Source organism: Sus scrofa, chromosome 4 (assembly GCF_000003025.6).
Source record: "Sus scrofa isolate TJ Tabasco breed Duroc chromosome 4, Sscrofa11.1, whole genome shotgun sequence".
Lineage (NCBI taxonomy): Eukaryota > Metazoa > Chordata > Mammalia > Artiodactyla > Suidae > Sus > Sus scrofa.
The window spans coordinates 22954916-22979086 of record NC_010446.5 but is presented as its reverse complement, the minus strand read 5'-3'; the positions used below and the strand labels follow the sequence as shown (position 1 = coordinate 22979086).

Genomic DNA, 24171 nt, shown 5'->3' with positions numbered 1-24171 from the left:
TCAATTTTCCTTTAATTTATATTTGTTTCCATAACTTAGTCTATTTTGTTCTTCCAAACTCTCCACAGCCTTATGCTTTAGGTGTAAAACCTATAAAGAGCTTATAGTTGAATTTTCTTGTTTAATATATTTAATAAGTTCTTTTAAGTGGAAAGTTTAATACACAGGTTATTTAATTAAGATTTCTAGTAGCTGGATGTTTTTAAAAATCACCTTACCTTAAAAATTGTACCCGTCCACTTTTTACCATGTACCCTCTTTTGCCATTAAAGAAAACACTGAATTTTATGGGTGTTCTTTATTTTGTTGTCCATTTTTCTCCTCTATAGCTTTGGAAGTTATGAACTTATTTCCTACTCTTTTATTAGTTACCTTAAAAAATTTCAAAATAAGCATAATGAAGTCCCAACTCACTAACTCTAGATAATTCAAGCACCTTAGAACACTTAATTCTGACCATTCTACCTGTAAAAGCACACAATAGTGCTGTCCAGTATCTGAGTACCTTTTTAACGGCATAAATAAGGCAGGCTATGGTTGTTGAGATTTACAGTTCTCTGGTGTTTGTTTATGTGAAAATGTCTTTGCTCTTATTCTTGGAAGATAGTGTGAAAGACAGGCAATACCTAGGTTGCCTTCCCCCTGCCCCCCTTCAAAACTGTGAATAGCATTGCTTTCTCTTACAGTTTCTGCTGTTAACCTAAGTCTTTTCTGAATAGTTGATCTGTTGTTTCTCTCTAGCTACTCTAAGGAACCTTTCTGCCTTGGCATTTCAATATTTACTACATGTCTACAACTGAATTTTTTGGTATACAGATGGTCCTTGACTTATGACAGTTTGATTTACAATCTTTCAAACTTAGGATGGTGCTAAATCCACATGCATTAGGTAGAAACCATACTTTGAATCTGAATTTTTTCCTGGGCTAATAATGTGCAGGGTATATATTATGATATACTGTCATGATGCTGGGCAGTAGCAGGGAGTCCCAGCTCCCAGTCAGCCACATGATCACAAGGGAACACAACCAACACATTTACAAACATTCTGTACCAGACTACTACTCTGTTTTTCACCTTCAGTACAGTATTAACTAAATTACATAAGACATTCGACACTTTATTATAAAACAGGCTTTCTGTTAGATGATTTTTCTCAACTGTAAAGCAGTGTAAGTGTTCTAAACACATTTAAGTTAGGTTAGGCTAAGCTATGATGTTCAGTAGGTTAAGTAAATGCATAAATGCACTTTTGATTTATGTTATTTTCTACTTACAGCAGGTTTACTGGAACAACCTATCATAAGTTGAAGAAGAGCTACATATCCTGCTTAGTATCAGCTATCCTATTTTGTATCTGTGTATTTATGTCTTTCATCAGTTCTAAAAATTCTTCTGCCATTATCTCTTCAACACTAATCACCTATCTTCCATTTAATATTCTTTTCTTCTAGAACTCCAATTAGAGGTGTGTTAGAACAGCTTATTAAATTTCCATATCCTATATCCACTTTTGATATTTTCCATCCCCTTCACTTTTTGTAAGTATTCTGGCTAATATCTTCAGATTTAACCTCTAATTAACTCATTTGCTCTCAAACGTTTGCTAATCTGTGATTTGATCTATTCGCATGTTTTAAGTTTCAATAATTATATTTGCTATTTGTTTCTTTTTTGAATATTTCTAATCATTTACTGTCTCATGTAGCATGATCAATTTGTAAGTCTAAGTTTCATATCTTTAAACATTTATTATTACTTTGAAATGAAAGTACTGTATCTGAAGTTACTGGGTATCTAAAACTATTATTTGCATTTTGTACTGATTTCACATGTAGTGATTTATATTCTTGTCCATATCATGAACTACTATACTTGTGAGTGCATATAAAGTTTATCTTAAGCCATACATAGCATACAGGTGAAAACTGGAGTAGTCGCCTAGAAACAGATTTGTTTCACTTTTGACCAGAGTGACAGGAAGGCAGTGATGCAGAATCACACTAGTCACCTGTAAGGTACCAGCTTAGAGTGAAACCCACAGATTCAACAGTCTCTTCCAGCAACTCCAAGCTTAGCCTTGGTATAATAGCAACATCAATGTCATTATTTGCCCTCAGTGCAGCCTCGTATTCTCTGCTTGCTTTCCCCAGTTTGGGTTTAGTTCACTTTTGATGAAGAGGCAAAGAGAAGAGATTCAGGATTTTCTCTTAATTCACGGAGGTCTAACAAGGCATTAAGAAGTATGTTTTGTTTGGTATAGTTGTGTAAGCAGACAGTTCTCCTATGTATTCCAGGATCATTAAGTTCTAACACTGAAAATGTTGATAAGAATGTAGTCAATCAGAGAATGGGCACATGGTTTAACTGAATAATATATAAGAAAAGAAAAGGAGTGTGAGAAACAAATTTATGAGTGGAATATAACAATTCTGTCATGATGTAAACTATGGGGTATCAATAAGTAAATACAAAACCTAAATAAAGGAGAACTGGCCGAGTTTCACTTGCTAACTGGATAATGCTGGCAGTTCAACTCAGGTTAAACCTGGCTCTTTGAAAAAATGCCCATGGAATGAAACCTACACTAGGTTTTTCTCTGCTAGCTCTAAATCACTCAATGCTTTTCAGCTGCAGTTATTTTACAACTACATAACTTCACACATTGTACAGCTCTCCATGTGTGCTATTTTTTACTACACTATAAGTCTTGTATAAAAGCACTCAGAAGCCTAAAATATTCCAGAGTAATAAGAGGATTGTGGTAAAGATTTCCCAATAAGAATAATATGAATAAACATACATTTAACTAGAAAGATAGTATGGTGATGTGGTAAACTCATCTGCTCTTATATTATCTTCAAAATGTGGCATTTGGGGGGAAGTGCTTTGATGGCTGATGAAGTTTTCAACATCCATGTGACTATTTCTTTTCACATCCCAGGAGCCTCCCCTGTTCAACTTTCAACAGAGTTTCTTTATACTTCCTACCAAGCAATGATTCTCAAAACTGCAAGTGTCCAAATTTCAAATATTTCTATAAGAATTCAAATGAAACAGATATAGACTACTCAATGCCTTACAGGATCTAGGATCACGCAAACTGCATTAGGGTTTAAGAATAAGGGCAAGAGTATTATAATTACCCAGAGACAAATGCTGCTTATTTTTTTAATCTAATAAAACACTGAAAGGTTGACTTAAATTCAGAATGCACAGACAACTGTCATTTTGTGTGTCCTCAGAAGGGTTCCAAGATCATATAAATGACAAAGATTAAACTAAAACACACCATGGAGATTTTGACTTATTCTTAACTACTGTGAAGTCAAAATCTTACAGGGATTTCATTACCCATCCTATTACCCAACCTGGCACTATGCTAAATCATGCAGATACTCTAGTGAACAAAACAAGACTAGTGTTCTTCCCTCTGAAGCTTTTATTACTAAATATTAAGTAAACTCTGAGATTATTCAATAATATGTTAATTCATACTTTTATTTCTCGGGGGATTTTCTTTTTGTTTAACTAAAACATATGGAATCTCAATTTTTTTTCCAGCCAGATTTTCAAGCAATGGCCTCAGCTTCCTTAAAAAAAAAAAAAAAAAGCCACTCATCCAAGAAATCTGGTATCTACATGCATGTGTGTGTGTGTGTGTGTGTGTGTGTGTTTGTATATGTGTGTGTCTGTGGCTGATTTCTTCATGATTTAAAAAAAGCCTCCTCCTTCCAAATAAGAATGGATTATCTAATTTCTACATTGCCAGAGAAATGTACACACACAATAGGTACCCTAATAAAGCTCAGAAGAAAGCTAATGTCTGCTTACCCCAGAAATAAATTAACATGCAGCCAACATTAGATGAGCCAGAAACACTCACTGCAAGTGTGAACACATATTTGATTGCAGGACTGTGTCTTTCCCAGGGCTGACCTTATAAATTAAACAGTGTAAATCTCAAGGAAGTGTTTTCTGAACATTTAGATTCACTGTGAACATTAGGATGCCCTTCAAATTAACATCTAACATTATTAGTCTATTGTTGGACATAAACTGCTTCATTACTGGGGACTGAGAAAACATACACACACTGGTACGAACACACAACTTTTTGAAAGACTGGGAAGCGCTGTTTAAAACTTCGGGATGTAAAAATTAAAATAGCTAGATTTTTTTTTTACACGAAGGTATTGAGTCTGCATATGGAAAAGCACTTAAAATAGTAAAGAAAACCCTTCACTTTGATGCTTAGAGCCTCAATAACAAGAAAGTACCTGATACTCACAAAGTAATATCTGAATACATGACACGACCAAAATTGTGCAGAACTAATTCCTATTTACAACCAAATCTCAGTTTAAATGCTCCTTCCTCAAGGGGACATTTCCTCATTACCATATATGAGGCTAAGTTGTTATTATATCCAAACAAAGTTGTCTCTCTCCTTCCTGACACTCATCACTCTTATAATGATGTGCTAAGACCTTCCCTACTAATCCATAACTTTCATAAGGGCACAATATTTTTCTTCCTTTCTCCTTTAAAATCAGTGCCTGGTACCATGTGCATTTTTGGAGATAATTAGTTAAGGAATGAATATATAAGTGAAATAAAGATATGTGTTCTAAACTCATCTCTAGAAAGTAAGGAGGATTAATTGGCAAAGTTAATGTCCATAATGAGAACAGGATGAAAGTAGAAAGAAAACACTGATACACACTACACCTATGTATGAATCTAAAACAGCTTAAGCAGCTTTACTCCCTCAGCATGTACGGAAACCCAAAGTCACACATGTTACAGAATTCTCACCTGCAGACTACTGTCTGTATGCAAAACAAGGATGTTGCTTAACCTTTTAAACCTAGAAGAATATCTGATTTCATTTTAAAAGAAAATGAGCAACATGTTCTCAAGCGGATGGTTTGCCAGTTGGAAAAGAGAATAGAACATATTATAGTGGTTTCTTTCATCTGGAAGCTGCTCGATCAAAAATCATGGCATCTGGAGTCATATTTAACAAGGACTAATAATCTAACTGCAGTGAAGCCATCACCATTATCAACACCACTTCAAATTTCAGATGTTAAAAAACATAAGAGAAGACAGTTTGAAACAATGATCAAATTAAAATCTGTGGGTATCACACCTCCAGGTATATAATCTGCAATTCTATGACCTTATACCTGATCTTGTTCTAGAACGTCCACCAGCCTCCACAATCATTCTCATCAGTTCTTGGGTCAGGAGTTTCCCCACTGTGACGCAGTGGAAACGAACCCGACCAGTATCCATGAGGATGCAGGTTCAATCCCTGGCCTCGCTCAGTGGGTCAAGGATCCAGCATTGCCGTGAGCTGTTGTTTAGGTCACAGACACGGCTCAGATCTCACGTTGCTATGGCTGTGGCGTAGGGTGGCAGTTGTAGCTCCGATTTGACCCCCAGCCTGGAAACCTCCAGATGCTGCAGGTGCAGCCCTAAAAAGCAAAATAACTAACTAAATAAGCAAATAAGTAAATAAATAAATTTTGGGGTCAGCCCTCTGGACATTTTCCATCATTTCCTCACCACTGTCCCTCCCACCAGGCTTACCTGTAGTGTCGGGAAATCTCTTCTTCCACCTGGGTAATGAAATCACATTTGGTACATGAGTGTTCTTTGCTTTCCTTGACCGCCTGCTGCCCATCCGATCCTTGCAGGTGATTGCCTTCTTGTTTGACATCCGATGCTTGCGCATCATGTGCGCTCTCGTAATGGAAGAGGAGCACGTCCACGTCAGGGGTGGAGAAGGAGCACTGGTGGCACTGGTGTTTGACTCTCGAGCTCCCGGCCGCCCCAGGAGACAAGTGCAAAAGCAAGAGTGCACAGTGGGAACAATTACTTTTTCTACAAGCAAATGGATAAGTGATTTCTCCAAGGTGCTTTTCTGGGCTGCAAAGGCCTCTGGGACAGAATGGACAGTGTTTAATGGTACACTTATGAATGTTATGGAGCTGCTGATAATGGCGAAGGAGTGGCCCCACCACAATCACATCGGGGCCGTGGCTTTTGGAATATCTAAAGTCGCAGAACTGACAATTGTAGCTCGTGACCATATTGTCCTCTGCTCCCTTGCTGGCGAAGTCCTTCTTTTTCGCCCCACTAGAGCCCTTCTCTGCCTTGGCCATGGGCTCCCCTTCTGCACTTTTGGCTAGATCATTCTGATTAATGACAGAGCCCCTGGAGAGCTTATCATTCAATTCTGGATTAAGGCTGCCAGACTGGGTTCCTCCGTGCTGCTTGCTATAATGTTCTAGCAGCTTCAGTGAGCTCGAAGACTCACAGCTGAAACTACAAAATTTACACCAGTAGTAACTGGTGGCCTCTGTACCATTTTGTCTCGAGGAATCGAGGGGCTTGATGGGCACTGAGTAGCCAACAGGCGTGTCATCTCCCGCCTTGACTGTGATCTTGTCCTGCCACTTTCCCAAGTCTCCAGAATCACTGGACCGAAGTGCAGGGATGGATTTGTTAGAGTTTTTCTCTGAAGGTTTTGCACCCTCAGAGGAGGGGAGAGAAGTTTTTATTTTGTTTGGATGAGTCTGAAGAAAATGCTGTTCTAGTTCCGTTGATGAGTTGCCCATATAAGTGAAATTGCAGAATTTACAGCGGAAGTACTTGGTGTTTCCTTGGCAATCTGGTGTTTTCCGTCCAATGCCAATGAATGTTCCACCTGAAGTGACCTGGCATAGAAGAAACGGATGTTACTCTAAAGGTATCATTAATTCAGCGCTCTCTGTAGGAGGGAGGAGGTGACACTGCCAAGTATTTCACATCAAAAAATATAATAGGACTTCTGCTTATTATGAAATCATTGAATAATCAGAGCCAAAGAAATTCACTCTTCATTACTCAATCACGACTCTATAAGAGGCTCATTATGCTAAACATTTTTGGCCAAAGTATCAGATGAGGGTAAGTAATACAAGTACCACAGCTAAGTCAAAGGATTTAACAATCTATACATTTAAAAAAAAAAAAAAAACTAAGAAGACAACTTTCAGTTAAGGAGTTTTTACTACTGCTTCCTTCAAATCACATGCCCATGGAAGCATCCAAATCATGTGGTAATTTCTTCTCACAAAGCTAAGGGCTGCTGTCAAAACCAGAGGCAGTTGCTCAGAGATTACTCAATGCAGACATCCTCCAAGGAAATCGTCTGTTCAGTTTCTACCGCAGTGAGGCTGCAGGCAAAGATGAAGTCTATCTTTTGGAGAAAATAAAGGTGCTAAATGACCACACGAAATGGTTTATAATTAAAGCCCAAGCATGCACAACTGGACTGAAAAGTAAAATGAATGCAGTGAGCTTGAGATCTTGGAGAAGGAGGACCAATGCAAGGAGTTTAAAGTGTTTCCCAACCCAGGGCAAATGAAAAGAAGGAAACCTTCCAGGGCCTTATCTGATGAAGGCTTTGTCTCAGAGCAAACACTCAGGCCCTCCTGTGGCTGGGCCACGGGGATAGTCAAGGGCCAAAATGAGATCATTCCACCCTAACAATTACCACAGCTCTACCGTCTATCCAAAATTATAAAATTGTGTACAGTGTTAGGGAAATGAAGCCTTCAAAGGGCGTTTTATAGAAAACTCTTCTCTGAGTGCACCGCAGCAGGCAGCTTAACGAAGTTCCACCATCCAGAAGCCAAAATTCTTAGTTTAAAACGGTGTTTCTGAGAGAAATCTCTAAAGGAGAAGAGATTTCCTCTCTCAACAATCAGGGAATTTTTGGATTTTTCCAACAACCAGATGTAATAGATTAAGCACGTGGCATAATCGTGTTCTGCTAGCTTCAACAGCTGCTCAAAAATGACATGTGTGATCACTGCCCATATCCAAATCACTCCATGAGAAAAGTCTTGAGCGTCTCAAAATCATTTAAAAGATCCTACCTAATATGCAAATAGCATTCCTTTAACGCACTGAGAGGTCTGTTTGTACTCTACTGTAGAGGACTAAGATCGAAGTCCGCTCTGCCACTTAAAGAGATGTATGACCTGAATAAAATTACTTAACCTCTCTGGCCAACAGCTTCCACCATGGGGGCAACCTGTAAACTTATTTCCAGGATCACAGCTCTAGATGTGTGTGAACGTATCACCAGCACATTTACTGAACAGTAAGATAATAATTCATGAACATCTCCCACAGCCCTTCATGGAAGGATGAGAGTGTTCCCCTCACTGGGAACACCGAGATTTCAGTCTGTCAACAGCACAGCATTTTCTAACCAGAAGGGCAAAAATGGGGACACCCTTCCAGGCAGCAACTTGACAGTTAATCACAGGTGTGAAGGATGTCCCAACCAGACCACCCATTCTAACCTAGCACTTTAGTGATCAAAGCAACTAAAATTTGCACCGAAATGTAATGCATAATATCATCAGACTCCTCCATCTCTTTCCCAATTCACTAGAGGTGAGAAGAAACCTTGTTTTCAAAAACAAAAAAAATCTTTCAATGGGATGCCACCAGCCCAGGTACTTTGTTCAAGAACTTCAACTTGAATCAGAAAAAGCATATTCAGAAGTATCCCAATCTTCTCTGATGTAAGCAAAGAAAGTCAGTGTACAAAATCTAGAGACAGAAATTTGCTTCTTTTAGCTACCACACTAATTCGGAGTTGCCTAGTTTCCCTAACAGAAAAGGTTGTGAACTTCGGCTAGTAGTTCCTGAGAAACCACAACATATCATCACTCTTTTCTTTGATTTTGCAATCTTCCAGTCTCATGTTCCATGTCCACACTGGGAGGGCTGCACAAAGAGCACATACCTTCTTAAGAAAGCCCTAAATGTAGGATTTTGCAATGAACTAAAATTATTACTATGCATCACAGCATCTCTTCCAGTGTCTGACATCAACTTTAAGGGTCAGAAAATCCACGCTAAGAAAGACTACTACTTGGTGAAAAGGACATTTCATACCAAAAACCTCCAGGAAACCATTTCGGTCTAGGATTAACTAAGCTACTATAAAAGCTGCATTAAAACTTTTAAGTTGGTAGTGTCTGTGTCTAAAAGTTGTGTTTTCAGCCAACTCCATTATTTAGGATGTTATTAATGGTAATATATTTTATGTCAGAAAGTGCCTTCATCTTACTGCCTTTTCAAAAACCACCCAGTCAACCCAACAATACAAGGATCTCATTTAATGGCAAAAACAACAAACACTGACACCTGTATAGATTATCAATTTGCCTTCTCGGTAAATAGCAGCTAATCATTTTAGTATTATATATTATTAAAAGTGAATGTAACATTAGAATTATATATCTGACATATTATAAAAGCCAACTGAAAAACATAATTACTCAGTATTTCATTCCTTTTCCCTTTCCAAAAGAAGGTCTTTGTGGCCATTTTTTATACTTTCACTTAAGTCATAGTGAAAGATGACTAATGTATATCATTTAACTGCCATTCTGAGATAAAACAAAATTTATTATTTTAGAACACCATACCTAAGACTACTGACCATTTTCATTTTATTTTCATGATTCACAAAAATACTTAAAATAATTCTTTTCTGGGTTAAACATGAAACACAGCAAGAAGAGTTAATGTAAAATCAATGTTTTGCAGCAATAGTCTATTTAGTCTTATTGCCAGGAAATAGCACCTACACACCCATAGCATTATTTCAAACTTTCCAAATGGTTGAACCCAGCAACGAACAGAAAAAACGTATTCCCTAACTACCACTGTACTAAAAAGATATTACAAGCAGAACAAAGAGTATAAACTTTAATCTTTCCTCTTTTGCTAACCAAACCTATAATGATAACCCATTAATCCACCAGTACATTTTTTTCTTTCTTTCTTTCTTTCTTTCTTTCTTTCTTTCTTTCTTTCTTTCTTTCTTTCTTTCTCTTCCTTCTTTCCATCTTTTTTGTCCATGCCCACAGCATGTGGAAGTTCCCAGGAAGGGACCAAACCCAAGCCACAGGAGCAACCCAAGCTGTTGTAATGACAACACCAGATCCTTAACCTGCTATACCACAGGAGAATTCCAATACAGCATTGCCCTTGATACAGATATCAATGCTGTAAAGATTCCTATTAAACTGCAAATTCTGTTTGGACCAAAAATTCCATCTACTCATTCATCCTATCAGTACCTATTGAGTATTTAACTTGTGCTAACCTTTGTGATGGATATCAGGATACAATGGTGAACAAGGTAGACCTCATCTCTGCTTTTAAATTATTTATATTTTAAGATCAAAATTTGTAGATGAAATCCTTTATTCATTTGTATATAGCTTTATTTGCATTTCCTTGCTCCCAAGGGAAGTTCTCAAGGTAAATCTTGTGCAAAGACACATTACTTAGCCTCCTGGCACCTCAGTTTCCTCATCTTTATGGATATAAATGCTATTGCATGCCTTGCCATTTTATAGGGTTATTGTGAGGATCAGCTGAGAGGATGCACCTGAGAGTCATTTGCAAAGTCTAGATCAATGCTGGGCAACAGAACTCTCTGAGATTATGGAAATGTTCTGTGGTCTAACCTGTCCAACATGGCAACCACTCGCCACACATGGCTCTTGAGCCCTTGGAATAGAGCTGGTGCAACTGAACAACTGATTTTTTAATTTATGTCATTTTTATGAATTTTTCATAAATTTAGTTTCAATTATCTGAAATATAAATAGCTACACAGAGCTACCAACTACCATATCAGACAGCACACTCTACAGTACTATTCACATGAAAGGGATTATTATTTCAAAAAACGAACTGTCTAATTGAATTTCTCCTGACAGTGAGATGAAGACTATACAAGGGGGAGTAGTGAAGCCAACCTCAAATACTTGTCTGGTATTCTTAGCTGTAAGCAGAAAAGTTTAGTTCTGCTGTTACTAAGCCAATGCTTCCACTTACATTCCTTCTTGGATGGAAGGATGCTATTTCATTCATCATTGGAAGTAAAAGGGAACCCGATACATCTTGGTTGAAAGAATGAGCTATATACTGGAGATGTAAATCTCCCCATTTACTTGCGATATAGAAGCAATACTAATTCATGGCCCATTATCACCGACTCTACCTGAAAATACGGGCTTCTTCAAAAAATAGGACAAACTGCATCTTTCTCCCAAAAACAAATGACAAATGGAGACATTCCCCTGTGAATATGAGTTATAAGGAAACAACCAAGATACCTGTTAAGGCGTGAAAAAGGACAGGTTTTTAAGCTGTTTTTCACTAGCGACTATGATGTTTTTTGATTTTTGGTTTTTTTTAACCTCAGTTTTTCTTCCACGTAGTACTATTTCTTCCATGTAGTATGTTCCATGTTTTTCCTTTATAATTTATCTACATATGGCTTTTCAGAAAAATGTTTCATGTTTCATGTGGAAGTTAAAAATATAAAAGGCTGGCTTTTTTCAAGGTCTTCCACCTCAATTTAGCTCTTTCTGCCTAATAATATGGAACAAAACCTAGTAAGAATAGTATCTAATAGAATGTGTCAAAGGAAAAGATTTGTTAAAGCCTCAGAACTCTTAAAATGACACTTTAGCACATGTACTTATTTTCAACGGAACAAAAAGAGTTGTTTGAACTAAACACAAACTTCCTCAGATGTGGTTCGTTTTCAAGTGCTGTAATTGATAGCAACAGAGACAATTAGGAGGGTACTAATTTAAAAGGACTTGAGGTTACGGGCTGATAGTCAAAAAAGTCAAACCTTGACAATAAAAAAGCTAAGTTGTTAAAAAAATCACTGTTCAAACATTGCAGTCACAAATAAAGTGAAGAAATCTGTCAGGGCCAATCTTGGCTGAAAATAACTCTAGTCAGCATCAACATGCTAATCAACCTAGGCGATGTTTGTGCGTCGTACAGTGCTTTGAAAAACACTACAGAATACAGAGTGTGCCTCAATGATACACCTTTGATGGAAATTAAAAATTTAAAAATTTCAATAAGGAATCTAGTTAAACGGCAGTCAATTCAGTCTCATGACATCATAGCTGATTCCTTGTGCTGCTGGAGTAAATCCCATAAACATTGTTGTCATTTGGAAGGACAGGAACGAAAACAATGGTAGAAGGGGCAAATATAAGGGTAATATACTAACCATTCTTAATTATCTACATTTTTACAATAAGCTTTTTGGATTGCAATAATAAAGTCTCTCCCAAACTGGTTTTTTCACTTTACTGAGCATAATATCAATCTAATTTTCTATGGTTATTTGGTATTTGGACTGATAGAAAACCAGTAAAGTCAGTCTCACTAATTTAGAAGATAATCTTTTAGGGGGAAAGATGCAAAAGAAAACAAAAAAATGCAGTGCAAGTGGATGATAAGGCTGAGTACATTAAGCATAGCATTCAATCCGCCATCGCTGCTGGCTCTTGATGGAAATAAACAATAACTGTGTGTTTGCTCTAAAGAGTGTCTTAATGGGAAAACAGAGTTGAATCACTTTGGAACATCCTTCCTCCAGGGAAACATGATTTGTGGCATGCCTACCATGTGCCAAGAAGACCCAAAGAAATGACAAAGTCCCAAACTCCCAACATGTCTGGGTTTTAGTGCAGAAAAGTTCCCAAGTAAGTAGATAACAGTGGAATATGTGTTTCTGCTGAGGGATGTATCAGGTTCCATGACCACACAAAGGAAAAGCACCTAACCTACACTCACTGGTCTGCAAAGGCTTCCAGAAGGAGGTGACAAGCGAGCTGTGGACAGATGAGTTGGCATTTGAGATGTGTCTCAAAGGCAGTGATCTCAGAAAAGCTTTTCAGGTACAAGAAACAAAATAATGAGCATAAATGAAGATGAAATGGTGCAAGTTGCTCTCAGGAAATGTGGAAGAAGTCTGGGGGTGAGAATTTGGGAAAGTATTTCTTAACAGAGAGTCTATATTGAATTATACAGGTGTAATTAAAATGATGTACTTTTTTATAGAAAGTAAACTTACACTACAAAAGACAGAAAGACTGATCTGTCAGTGGAATCTTTTTCAAATTAAAGAAAGGAAGGAGAAAGGGTAACAGGAAAGGGGGAAGAAAGAAAGATTAAGAGGAAGGAGGAGAAAAAAAGAAACAGAAACCAAAGGAAGGAAGAGAGTTGAAAAGAGAAGGGAAAAGAAAGAGAAAGATAATAAGGAAAGAAACCACTAAGAATTTGCTAAGTAAACATAAGGGCGGTGCCAGGGAAAGAATAAAGAAGGAAAAAAGGGGACAAATCACTCCATTGTTCGGGGAGAGATACAAATCAGAAAGACATCAGGGGAACTGACATTTCCAGCCTGACTAACTTGAAACTGGGAGTCTAGAAGAAAAGGAGACACAAAAAGTTGTTTTAGGGTAGGAGCTAACAACTTCACTTCTACTCATGTTGACTTGGAGGTGCCAGGTGGAATATCAAGGTGGAGCTGCCTCTCCATCAGCTGGAAAAACAGGTCTTAGAACAAACCACTGCTTATTGTAAGATTCCCAACATGTTACTGGACTCATGAGAGAATCCAGGTGTTTTTTAGTCTTACATCAACAGATCACCTCTATAGTCAAGGAAAAGCACTAGGCAAGTAGACTCTCTCTGAATTCCCAGATCCTCAAGGCAGATCCCACCTTTCTTCACTGTCAGCCTCTGGGGAACTCACACAGCCCTGAGCAGGTGAGGGACTTGGTACACACTCAAATTAGACACTTTGATATTTGGACGGAGAGAAAACCAGTAAATCTTAGAGTCAGTCTCACTAATTTAGAAGATAATCTAAAGTTTATTCTAAATCTAAAGTAAATCTCGATTTCTCTGCCTTCACACCCAATCCTGTACTTTCTTGTACGTAAATAACAAATTTCGATTATACGGCCTTGAAGAACGTAAATGGAAGCTGGGTGCATCCCTTTAGGCATGTATTCTTGATAGAAAAACCAACCTAGACTATGCCTAATAACTAGAAGTGGGGAATACAACTCTAAATTCCTGAAACGCAGTCTTCCAAATGAAGAGGATATGAAATCAATCAAATATGTGGATGAAGTGTCCCATCCTATGGGAATAAAACATTGTCTCCTTAATGGATGAAAGCGAAATTTGGCCCTTACACAATCTATCAGAACTAGTTTCTGTAGGCAAAGTACCAGTGAAAATGAATCACAGTAATTAAGTAAAAAGACAAATCAGCAAAACTAAGGTTCTTTTCAACAATTTCAATTATAAGCTGGTAAGTGCAAGTAAGGCAGCATTACACTACAGAGACTGGATAAGAGTTAACCTCAGAGAAATCGCTGAAGTCCCCAAATTCAACATGACTCACAGAGTATGCATAAGGCAGCCTGGAGTCTTCTATCTCCTCCTTCACATGCAGATGTCCTAGCTTTCATTGCTTTTCTACTTGCAGTGACCTCGGTCTTGTAACTGGGAAGGCCATATAACATAGTGGTTGTGAAGACAGGTTTCTGTAGCCCACCTACCTTGGTTTACACCCCATTTACCTGACTGCCACAACTGTAGGCCTGGGCAGGTGACTTTTATTCTTATATGCCTGTTCCCTCATTTTTCTTTTCAAATGGACATAATGGTAGTGTCATCTTCAAGGGTTTTCATGAAGATGAGTTAATCAATACATGTTATGAGCTTAGACCTACATACACACATAAACCCTTAATAAACATTAGCTATTATTAGTAGTAAATCCAACTTGGGGTGGGGGGAACTGGAGATTTGTAAAATTTGATAACATAAGCTAAAAATGAAAGGGCAGATCAAATGAAAAGTAATACAAAAAAATACATTTCACATTTGATTTTCAATCAAAATTAAACAAGGCTGCAGCAGAGACTGACAGAACACTGCAAATCAACTATGATAAATAAAATTTTAAAAAGATTAAACAAGGTCTTCTCTGATTTTCTGAACATGCATAATATTTACTTCAACCTTTAGAATCATATGATGAAGAATTCAAGAGGTCTCTGGTTGAATGATTCTCAGACACAGACTCCATGCAGGAAATCAGAAAATGAAAGAAAACTGCTCTCTTTCTCCCAACTTTCCTGGAGTTAAGCACACACGACGTATGTATCTGTGTTTCCAACAGCTGCGTGTGTGCTGTCATTACAAAGACCCAAGAAACAAAAAGCACTGAATAATCCTCTGACTTGGTATGGTTAGCAGGACATGCCATTTGAGGATAAAATTTTTATTAAGAGTTGAATGATGCCAAATTTGATTGAATGCCCTGATAACCATGATTCTTTCTTCTAAACATTCTGCCCAGAGAGCAATACAGACATTCAAGAAAGTGATACATGTTCTCTCAAGGATGGCAAATAAACTGAAAAATCAAAGAGGGACTGACATTTATCGCAGTGACCCCCTGTAACAAAGCCAAATGGAGATGTCACCACCATGCAGGTAAAAGGATTAGCGAAGGTGGTCAAACTACTCAATTCCAGCCGGGTGGCTCCATTATCCAGCTCGGCCATCTTCATGACGAAAATAACCTGGTAAACGCCTGAGCCTTGCTTTGCTTTTATGGCCTTAGGGTGAGCATATGCTTTATTTTGCAAACTTTACTACTTGTTAAAGAGACACAGTCCCGAAAATAAGTATGGGTTCATATGCCAAACACTCTGTACTCCAGAGAGAGGGTCTGAAGTGATTTAAGTCTCATTCACCAGTTTTTTCTAAAGAGTAATTGTCCTCAGCTCAGAAAAACAAAGCAACAGAACCTGCTAAGATCTACAACTTCCCTCCTGCTCCAGATCAAAGGAAACAGCAAGGCAAAATAAATAAATAAATAAATAAATAAATAAATAAATAAATATTTGGAAGCCAGATTCAAGAAAAGCCAAAAGAGACCAAAATGAGATTCATGTTCCCTAGACTTTTTTTTTTTTTTCCCAGACCAAACTGTAAACCCCTGTTCAAATGAACCTACCCGGGGCATGTGTCAGGAATCTATAAAGCTCAGAGAGTTAAATACGTTGAAAAGATAAATACAAAGGATGACTTCCTAGCTCAAAAATCTGTTCTTCCTGCTTCTAACATGACATGTTGTGCAACTCTGATATAAAATATTTACAAAACAGAAACACAGTACTCCTAGCTCAAACATAAGACAGTCACTGGTAAGTTAAGAGTGAGATTCTTTCATTAACCTTAAAATTTCATTAAGGGCCAAAATGCATGTAGTAGCTGACATCCTATAGCTCCTTCCTAGGGGTACTGAATAATGCAGACTAACAGGAAAGATTTCCTAATTATGAAAAGGCAACATATACTTCGTGAGCATTTATAAACTTGGGAGCGCTTCAACACTTTCCCGTGGGAAGCACAACTTGACAGGACTCTGACTTTTATAACCTGATCTGAGGGCTAAGAGCTCCCCCATAAAGATGACGCAAACACCCTAATGTACCACACATTAAGCCCTAATGAAACAGCAAAGTCCGCGTTTAACAGCGAAGGCCTCCAGTTCGGCCATGGTTTAAATATAAGCATAATAAAGCAGATTAAAAAGAAAGAGGCTGTAATTACTTTTTGAAGAACTCAATCTCTTGTCCTATTACGGGTCTATATATGAGCCTCAAAGGCTGAATATAGGTAGTAAAAAATACATGAAGGGCTTCCCAACCATGCCACATCCATTATTTTAAAAAAATGTAACCATGCAGGGGAAATTTAAAAATTGAGAAACTAACATCCCAGTCAGGTCAATGAGTCCTAAGCTAGCCATTATATCCATCCCTGTTTTTTTCTTGGGAAAGACCCCTATCTCGCTTGACTTTAGGGCTGGGCCTGCTACCTCACGGGGAGGACATGACTGTCCTGATTTGATGATGATCCTTTAAAACAACCTCCATTATCTGGCCGGGGCTTTGTTGACTATGAAGCACAAAGAAGCATTGTTGGTGACACTATTTTTACAAATCTGCGATTCTTTGGCTTTGTGATGTGTAATAAAATTTACACGGAAGTGGATATTTTCAGGGCAAGTATGTCTAAACTTCCATTAGTAACACCAAATAGGTATCAAACCATCTGAATCAGGAACTCAAAATCTTATAATCTGTTTCAATTATTTCTTCCCCCAGTGGTCTAGCTCCTGTTTGCACTCAAGTCAGTTCAAATTATTTAAAACTATCCATGTCAAACCAAAATATAGATCAAAGCCACAGAGTTTTTAAGTCCTCTACTTCTGGCTTCTGCTCCTTTTTTCTTGGCCTAAAATGTCATAAATCTATCATTAACTACCAACTGTCCTGAAGGTTTAAGAAAAAAAAAAAGGTTTAAGTTAAATTGAAAAAGATTAATGAATCAGTCATCTATGACTTCAACCAGCCAAAGTACAGATTATATCAATAATTCCTGAAACTGAATAATTATCTGTCTATAATCCTTGTATTTACCAATATCTTTTTATCAGAATACACACAAGCCATTAATGTGCTATCAATTTCTGACAAAACTGCATTAAAGAAATTCTGTAGTCAGCATTTTATTTCCCACAGCTTTTAGTCTCCACACAGTTCAAATGCCAAGGAAAGAAACTCAAACAGCATTTCAGCAACACAAACATATGTGGGTTAAAAAGGGGGATTTCAGATTTGCTCTTATGCAACTGAAGCATATAGAGAAGCTGTTTGTTACTTCAGCATAAAAATATTAATGTTATTATCCTTTATATTTGTTTCTGCGTCAACATCTGGTGTGTGTGTCAAGTATTCGAGATCAGCGTTTGGCCTAAAGTATATTTAGTGGGCTTTTCCCAGACTGAAGAAAGTTAACTCTCTTTAGGCTTCTTTCTCTCGACAACTGTTTCTTTGAAAGAATCACCCCCTTTTTCCATAGATTGCTGTTTTCTATTTTTAGCCGTATTATCTCTCTTTGAAAAAAAAAATTGATTTCAACAAGATTATCTCTCTGGAGGTGATTCCTACCTTTTCTGTCTTTTTTACTGGGTGCTGCTGCAAGGATTTAGGAGACCAGAGTCTAGGATCAGCTGTTTTATTTCTAGTTCTATTAGTTCAAACTCAGATAGCTCCCCACATCTGTTTTATTTCTAAAATCACTGCCCAGGAAAAGTGTCCAGCTCGTTCTACCCAAACATAAACTTTACTATAAATAACTAGGAACCTAACAAATAACTGTTTGGGGGAAATGGAAGTGTGTTTAGAAATCTGAATTCTTCCAAACTATAGGCCTTTAGTAATCTTCGTTTTAGAGCCTTCCTGACAGCCCAGATCAACTTCCCTCAGAAGTCGTCCCCAGAGTGAACAAACCGAAACTCCGGCCGGAAATCCAGGTATTAACATCATATTCCTCGCTAATTATAAAACACCATTTCACATACTGACATAACTCACTTCTAACCCTTTTATCTAAAACACGTATTTGCTTTCCAATCATAGCTTGACAGCAGAGTGTATCTGACATAAGACAGTGAAATGATCTTTAATAAGACAGCAGTTCAAAGCATGAAGCTTTCATGCATAATAACTATGTTGGCTTAATTTGCTGCTCCACAGAAATCATTCTATTTGTGGAAATTCACCAAGTAAGATGGAAGTTTTAAGAGAGCTTTACAAAGATGAAACTGGCTTTTTAAGAGTTTTTCTTCATATCTCCCTGAAAGTGATAAGATTGCCATTCTGACATTTTTAAAGGACTTGGAAATTTCTCTTCTAATCCTTCTTACAAAAGGATTGCAAAATTGCAAAATATGTTCACTACCTGTTATTTATAACCCCTTCGCCTGCCTTTCTCAATTGGCACTAGGTCAAAAGAGAGGTCTAGAACAAATGTTGAAGCTACTAAGTTGATAAAAATGGCAAATATTTTCAGAGATTTAGGAGGTCAAATAAGTGTGATCCGATTTCATTGGTTCTCTGGTACTTCGAATCATTCTTAAAGAAGGTTAATATTAAATTTAACGCATTTTGAAATCCCTGCCTAATAATACAATAAAAATCTACCAAATGTAACAGAAACCAATACATTTTCTCCAGCTGATCATGAATTTTAACTAAACTAAAACTGCTAAAATCAAATGAATACATTACTTAAGAGTCCATCTGCATTTCACTCTATCTGAAATGGTAGTTTTTGTTTTTTGTTTTTTTTTTTTCATTTCACATATGCCATAAACTCAGACAGGTAGATCAAAAAGGGATGCCAGTTTTAATAAATGTACAAATCTAAATTACTACTAAATGCTTTCGAAAATTATGATTTTCCTTAAACTCAGGAAGGAATGCTTTATTGGCCCACACCATTTTTGGTGTCCCTAATACTTAACAATCACACTGACTTCTTTTCAACCAATGAAAAATTTTATTTCCAAAGTTGCATTTTCAAGGATGTTGCCTTTTCAATAGTATATCTTTGTACCCATCCGTGTGACCCAAATCTGGTCCAATTTGGCTGAGTGTGAAATAAAATTCTCATCCAAGATACAGGAAAGATGCTCCCTGAAGGAAAGGCTATAACATAAGATTATGAAGCTAAAATGAGAACAAAGCATGAATTACTACCACATAGAACCATAAAGATTAGTGCCATTTTTGGAAGACTCTGAAAACATCAAATTACCATGAAATATGTCCAGAAATACGAAGCCTAGCTAATTCCCTGAAAAGACTTTTCCCAGCCTCACAGAAATGTTGGGATTATTTTCCATGATGAGAGGCTAAAGATAACTCTGAATACACATTTGGATGAAACAGCTATGGAGGGTGTCTGTCTCTCCTGTCGGTCTATCAGGCTAACCCCTTTGCAATCGGGAGCTTAATTTTAACATGCATGTAAGAATGCACCTTTCATGACTAACAATTTTTTTCTGTACACAGAGATCACAATGCAAAGCACAAACCTGTACATCATAGGTCCCATTTAGTAAAACAGGCCTTGAGGAATTGATATCCTGCAGCACACCAGAAAGCACGGAACGGTTGACTTTCTGGAAGTCTTTGGAATGGCTGAACTGCACCATGTTATGAAGGGCCAAGATTTTGCTGTCCAGCTCAGCATCCTGCCTGGTGCGGTTATGCAGTCCTAGGTGATACTTTCGGAAGTGCTTTATCAGATCTGTGGGGTCGTTGCCATAGTAACCATATCCACAGATATTGCATTTAAAGTCCTGAAGCTCTGGAGACAGAGGTGCCGGATCTGGGTTGTCGTTTACCAGTAAGTCAGTTTTCGATTTATTCAGTCTCACACCCCCATCTGAAGGCACTTGTGGGTTTTTTGAGGCCACTGAAACTGGGCTTGAGCCTTGACAATTGGCTTGACCACTCTGCGCTTGCCCTGTTTCCTCTGTAGCCTTTGGTGACATCTTAGGATCTTCCTTTGTCTCCAACGAGTCCCCTGCTGGGGTGCAGGCCATATCTTGAGGGTCATCTGCCTCTGCTCTTTGAGGAGACTTCAAGGGCTCACAGACTCCCCCAGCAGCTGGAGATAAGAAAGCCAACATATTTCTATCTGTCACCTCATCATGTGGATAGGAGGGAAGGCTTCCTCCCTTACCAGGGCTTTCATAATTGAAGCCAGCCTTCTCACTCAGGACTGAGCTTTTTAGGTCCTTCTTACTGCTAGAAGATGGATCTTGGACATGCAAGCTCTGTTCCTCCTTATTATTTAGTTCTGCAGCATCACTCTGATCTGTATTTTCTGACATCTGATCTGCAGAAAATTCTTTGTTCTTCCCAGATACCTTGCTTTCTGTACCGATAGGCTCCAGGGTCTGGCCCTCGCCTTCACTAGCAATGTTTCTTAAAGGGGGGTTCTTTTTCCGGACCATATCTGTAAAAGATACAAAGAAAAGAAAGATACAGGTTTATTGGAAATTTGCAGGCATGTAATCGAATCTAGAACATTTTTACTTACTCTAACAAGGCTTGTTGAGGTGCATAACAAAAAAAATTCTCTAGGAAGAAAAATCAGCTTGAAAATAGCAAAAAAATTGAGACTAAAGCCAACAATTTACATTTAGAATTATTTTTATCACAAAGTGTCTCATTTGTTATTTTTAAATGGTTTTATGAATACCAAGGGATTAATTATTTTTACTAGCTCTATCCTTCCTATTAGAGCTACCATATCCTGCCAATTATATGTTTTGCTCAATTTCTTTCTTCAATTATAGTTGATAGATATATGCTCCTATATTTATCTGTGTTATATGCTATGTATAATATGTACACATGTTATGTTTCTAAAATATATATACACATGTTTATGTTTATAGAGTATAGACTATGTGTTTATTTATATGATATGTATACGTGTATATAAACAACATAAAGTGAAACTTGATATTGTTACACATTGTACAACCAAGATATAAATATAGTTTCAACCAAAATATCCTCCCAGTCAAAAGACAGAAACGGCATGTTATAAACAAAGTGCAAACTGCCCCTTTCCTTTCAGGTATGGTGGATAACAAATGTTTTATCTCTGACCTACCAATAAATTACTTTAAGCCCCCTGTGGGGGGCTTGCCTGAAAGAAGGGTGACCTAGTACACAGCCTAGTGGCCAGGCTGGGATTTACTGGGACCCCATCCAGCATGATGGGAACCTACTTAAGCCTGGGGTTTCTATACATAGCATGGTGGACACAGTACCAACCCCACCATCAGGAACAAACTGGAAAATGACTCAAGTAAAACAGTCACTTGAAACATGTGACACTGTCATTTTGTAACTCAGCACAGGCATGTTAGCAGTGTCCTATGGTTCACCTTCACAGGCTAGTTCAACTGTGCCTTTCAAGTTAGTGGCATCGTGAGCAAAGTCCAAATAAAAATGCAGTGACAAGTTCCTCCCCTGGAGTCTACTGAGTCAGAATTCCACAGGTATAAGGAGATAAGACACAAAATGTGTCGTGTCAGTAAAAGAACACAGTAACAATGGGCTGTGGAGAACTGAGGTTCCAGCCTGTGTTCCTTAATCCTCCAGCCAAAAAACTGTAAGCGCTCACCCCAACTGGAAAAATCCACCTGTGGCTGACTAATGACCGAAGCCTTCTTTACTAGCTGATGTTACCAAAGGACAGATTTAACAGAGGTTGTTACCCCTTGATTATCCACAATGTCCTAAGAAAATCCAAATTAATAGCATGCTTTAGTTGCTCTCATTTATAATTTCTCACAAGCACGGAGGAACCACACTGACTCTGGAGATACAGGTTAACCTTCGCTTCTGAAAAGCTGGTCAGGCAAAATGTGTAGAATGTGAATCATGGAGCCAGGATAATGCACTAAACAGAGTATGATGAATTGTTTACAAGATAAAAATTTCACTTTCTTGAATAATATCAAAATATTGTAAGTCTTCTTAAGAAAGTACACTGTTCTTATATGCCAGGAAGGTCAGTCTTTGAACAGCCATAGAATCGCCCTCTAGGAAAGGAAACAACCCCCAAAAACCCATTTATCAGATGAAGGATTGAAGCTTCAGGTGAGGGTGGGTAAACATGCCTGGCATGGGGTGGGAGGAGGGAGTGTTGGAAGTGGGGAGAGGGCGTGGGGGAGGAGAGGGAATGTGGTCTTCACCTTGGTGTCATTACCATTAGCTCCTAAAATGAAGAAAGCTAGGTAACCATCGTTTCTAAAAGAAGGAACACTGGTTAACTAATTTGTCTTTTAATGTTTGCATTTTCATGTCTTAGCTGTGGATAGTGACATTTTAGGAGAGTCTCCTCCTCTGTGAAGAGACAGAACTTGAGAACTTGTACCAACGCATGGAAGACTAGAGAGCAATTTTATTGGTGGTCGACAAAGGGAAAAGAAAAAAGGAAAGGAAAAAAAGAATGAAAAGGGAGCTTAAGAAACAAGTTACAGTCTAAAACATAAGAGTTTGAGTAAAAAAAAATGTACTGTTTTAAGTATATATTTATACTTAAAGAATAAAGAAAAGGAAATACTAGTTTAAAGAATATCAGCCATTCCTCCATACAAAAATATGATGATTTGGTACAAAATTTTATGTCTTTCCCCCCAGGATTTCCTCTTTGTTTTTCCATTGGATTTTAACATACTCTCCACCATATAAATAAAATCTAACAGAGATGCACCAAAATGAAATAAATAAGGCCACATAGAAAAGATAAAAATCTATATGAAAGGCAGGATTCATGAAGAAAAGAGGATGAAAGAATTCAATTCATTAAGATTAGGCCCCTATATCAAGATCACGGCAACTAGAACAGAAACATCTTACATAGCAAAGGAACTAAGATAAAATACTTAGAAATGAGTAGATACAAATATGTGAAGAATTGGAAAAATTAATACATTCTCCAGAACAACAACAAAAAAAATTGAATCTTGCTGATGTGCTGTTATCATGAAGGAAAGTAATGGGTCATAGTTTAAAAACTACTCAACCAGCCTCTACAGTGACCAAAAGAAAATATAATTTGATTCCATTCTCATCCTTTCAAATTTCAGTTCCTTCTTCCACCCAAGAACAGACCTTCAGAACTCCTATGACTCAGTGACGCCCCTATGTGAAAGCCTTTAATAATATACATTGCAAAGAATGTTAAACTGCTAAAACTTCAAAGACATATCTGAAAGGTCCTTTGGGCTTTATTTTTGTTGTTGTTGTTGTGAGGGGGAAGGGACATGTTCTTTTTAGTTTGCTTTAAAAAAAAAATGGTTAATTTAGTTGACTACTCTTTGAAGTAGTTCGAGAAAAAATAATTTTTTACTGGAATTACATCCCCGTAATTTTTCAGAATGACATATTATGTAAATATAAGCACATTCGCAATACTTCTAAGTGGAAGAAACTCCCCTAACAACTCATAAGTTAGATACCGTAAGACTAGACCCACCCTCAAGTTATTATCTCTAAGACAAATAACAGATTGCATGACGTTGAACTGTGTGCCAAGAACTTTTCCAGTTAAATTTTCACTTGAAAAAATAGATCACATACTTGTAAAATCATACCCAGCATTGACTTCATAAGGCATGTGGCTTTAGAGTGCTTTTTACAATTATTAATTCTATTAGTCAACTAGCAGGAGGGCTAATGCAACTGTCTTAGAAGATGCTCAGAAGACACAGAAGACATTTTGAGAGCTGATCTGTACATCTGCAAAACAAAACAAAAAAAAAATATTTTCCTTCCTAAATGATGTGAACATACTTTA

At 37.6% G+C, this 24171-nt stretch overlaps 1 protein-coding gene across 14 annotated transcripts in view; it reads right to left on the bottom strand.

The window, feature by feature from the left end:
* TRPS1 (transcriptional repressor GATA binding 1) overlaps positions 1-24171 on the bottom strand; it is a 257236-nt gene that overhangs the window by 183776 nt on the left and 49289 nt on the right. For 7 of the 14 annotated variants that reach the window (XM_021088998.1, XM_021089000.1, XM_021088994.1 and 4 more), the window contains 3 exons: positions 23955-24113; positions 19880-20808; positions 5599-6728 (listed from right to left, as the gene is read on the bottom strand). In XM_021088998.1, the coding sequence (XP_020944657.1) occupies positions 5599-6728; positions 19880-20808; positions 23955-23991 (2096 nt within the window). In that variant the 5' untranslated portion in view covers positions 23992-24113. The remainder of the gene's footprint in view (positions 1-5598; positions 6729-19879; positions 20809-23954; positions 24114-24171) is intronic. The other 7 variants (XM_021088993.1, XM_021089005.1, XM_021089006.1 and 4 more) reach the window with 2 other exon arrangements.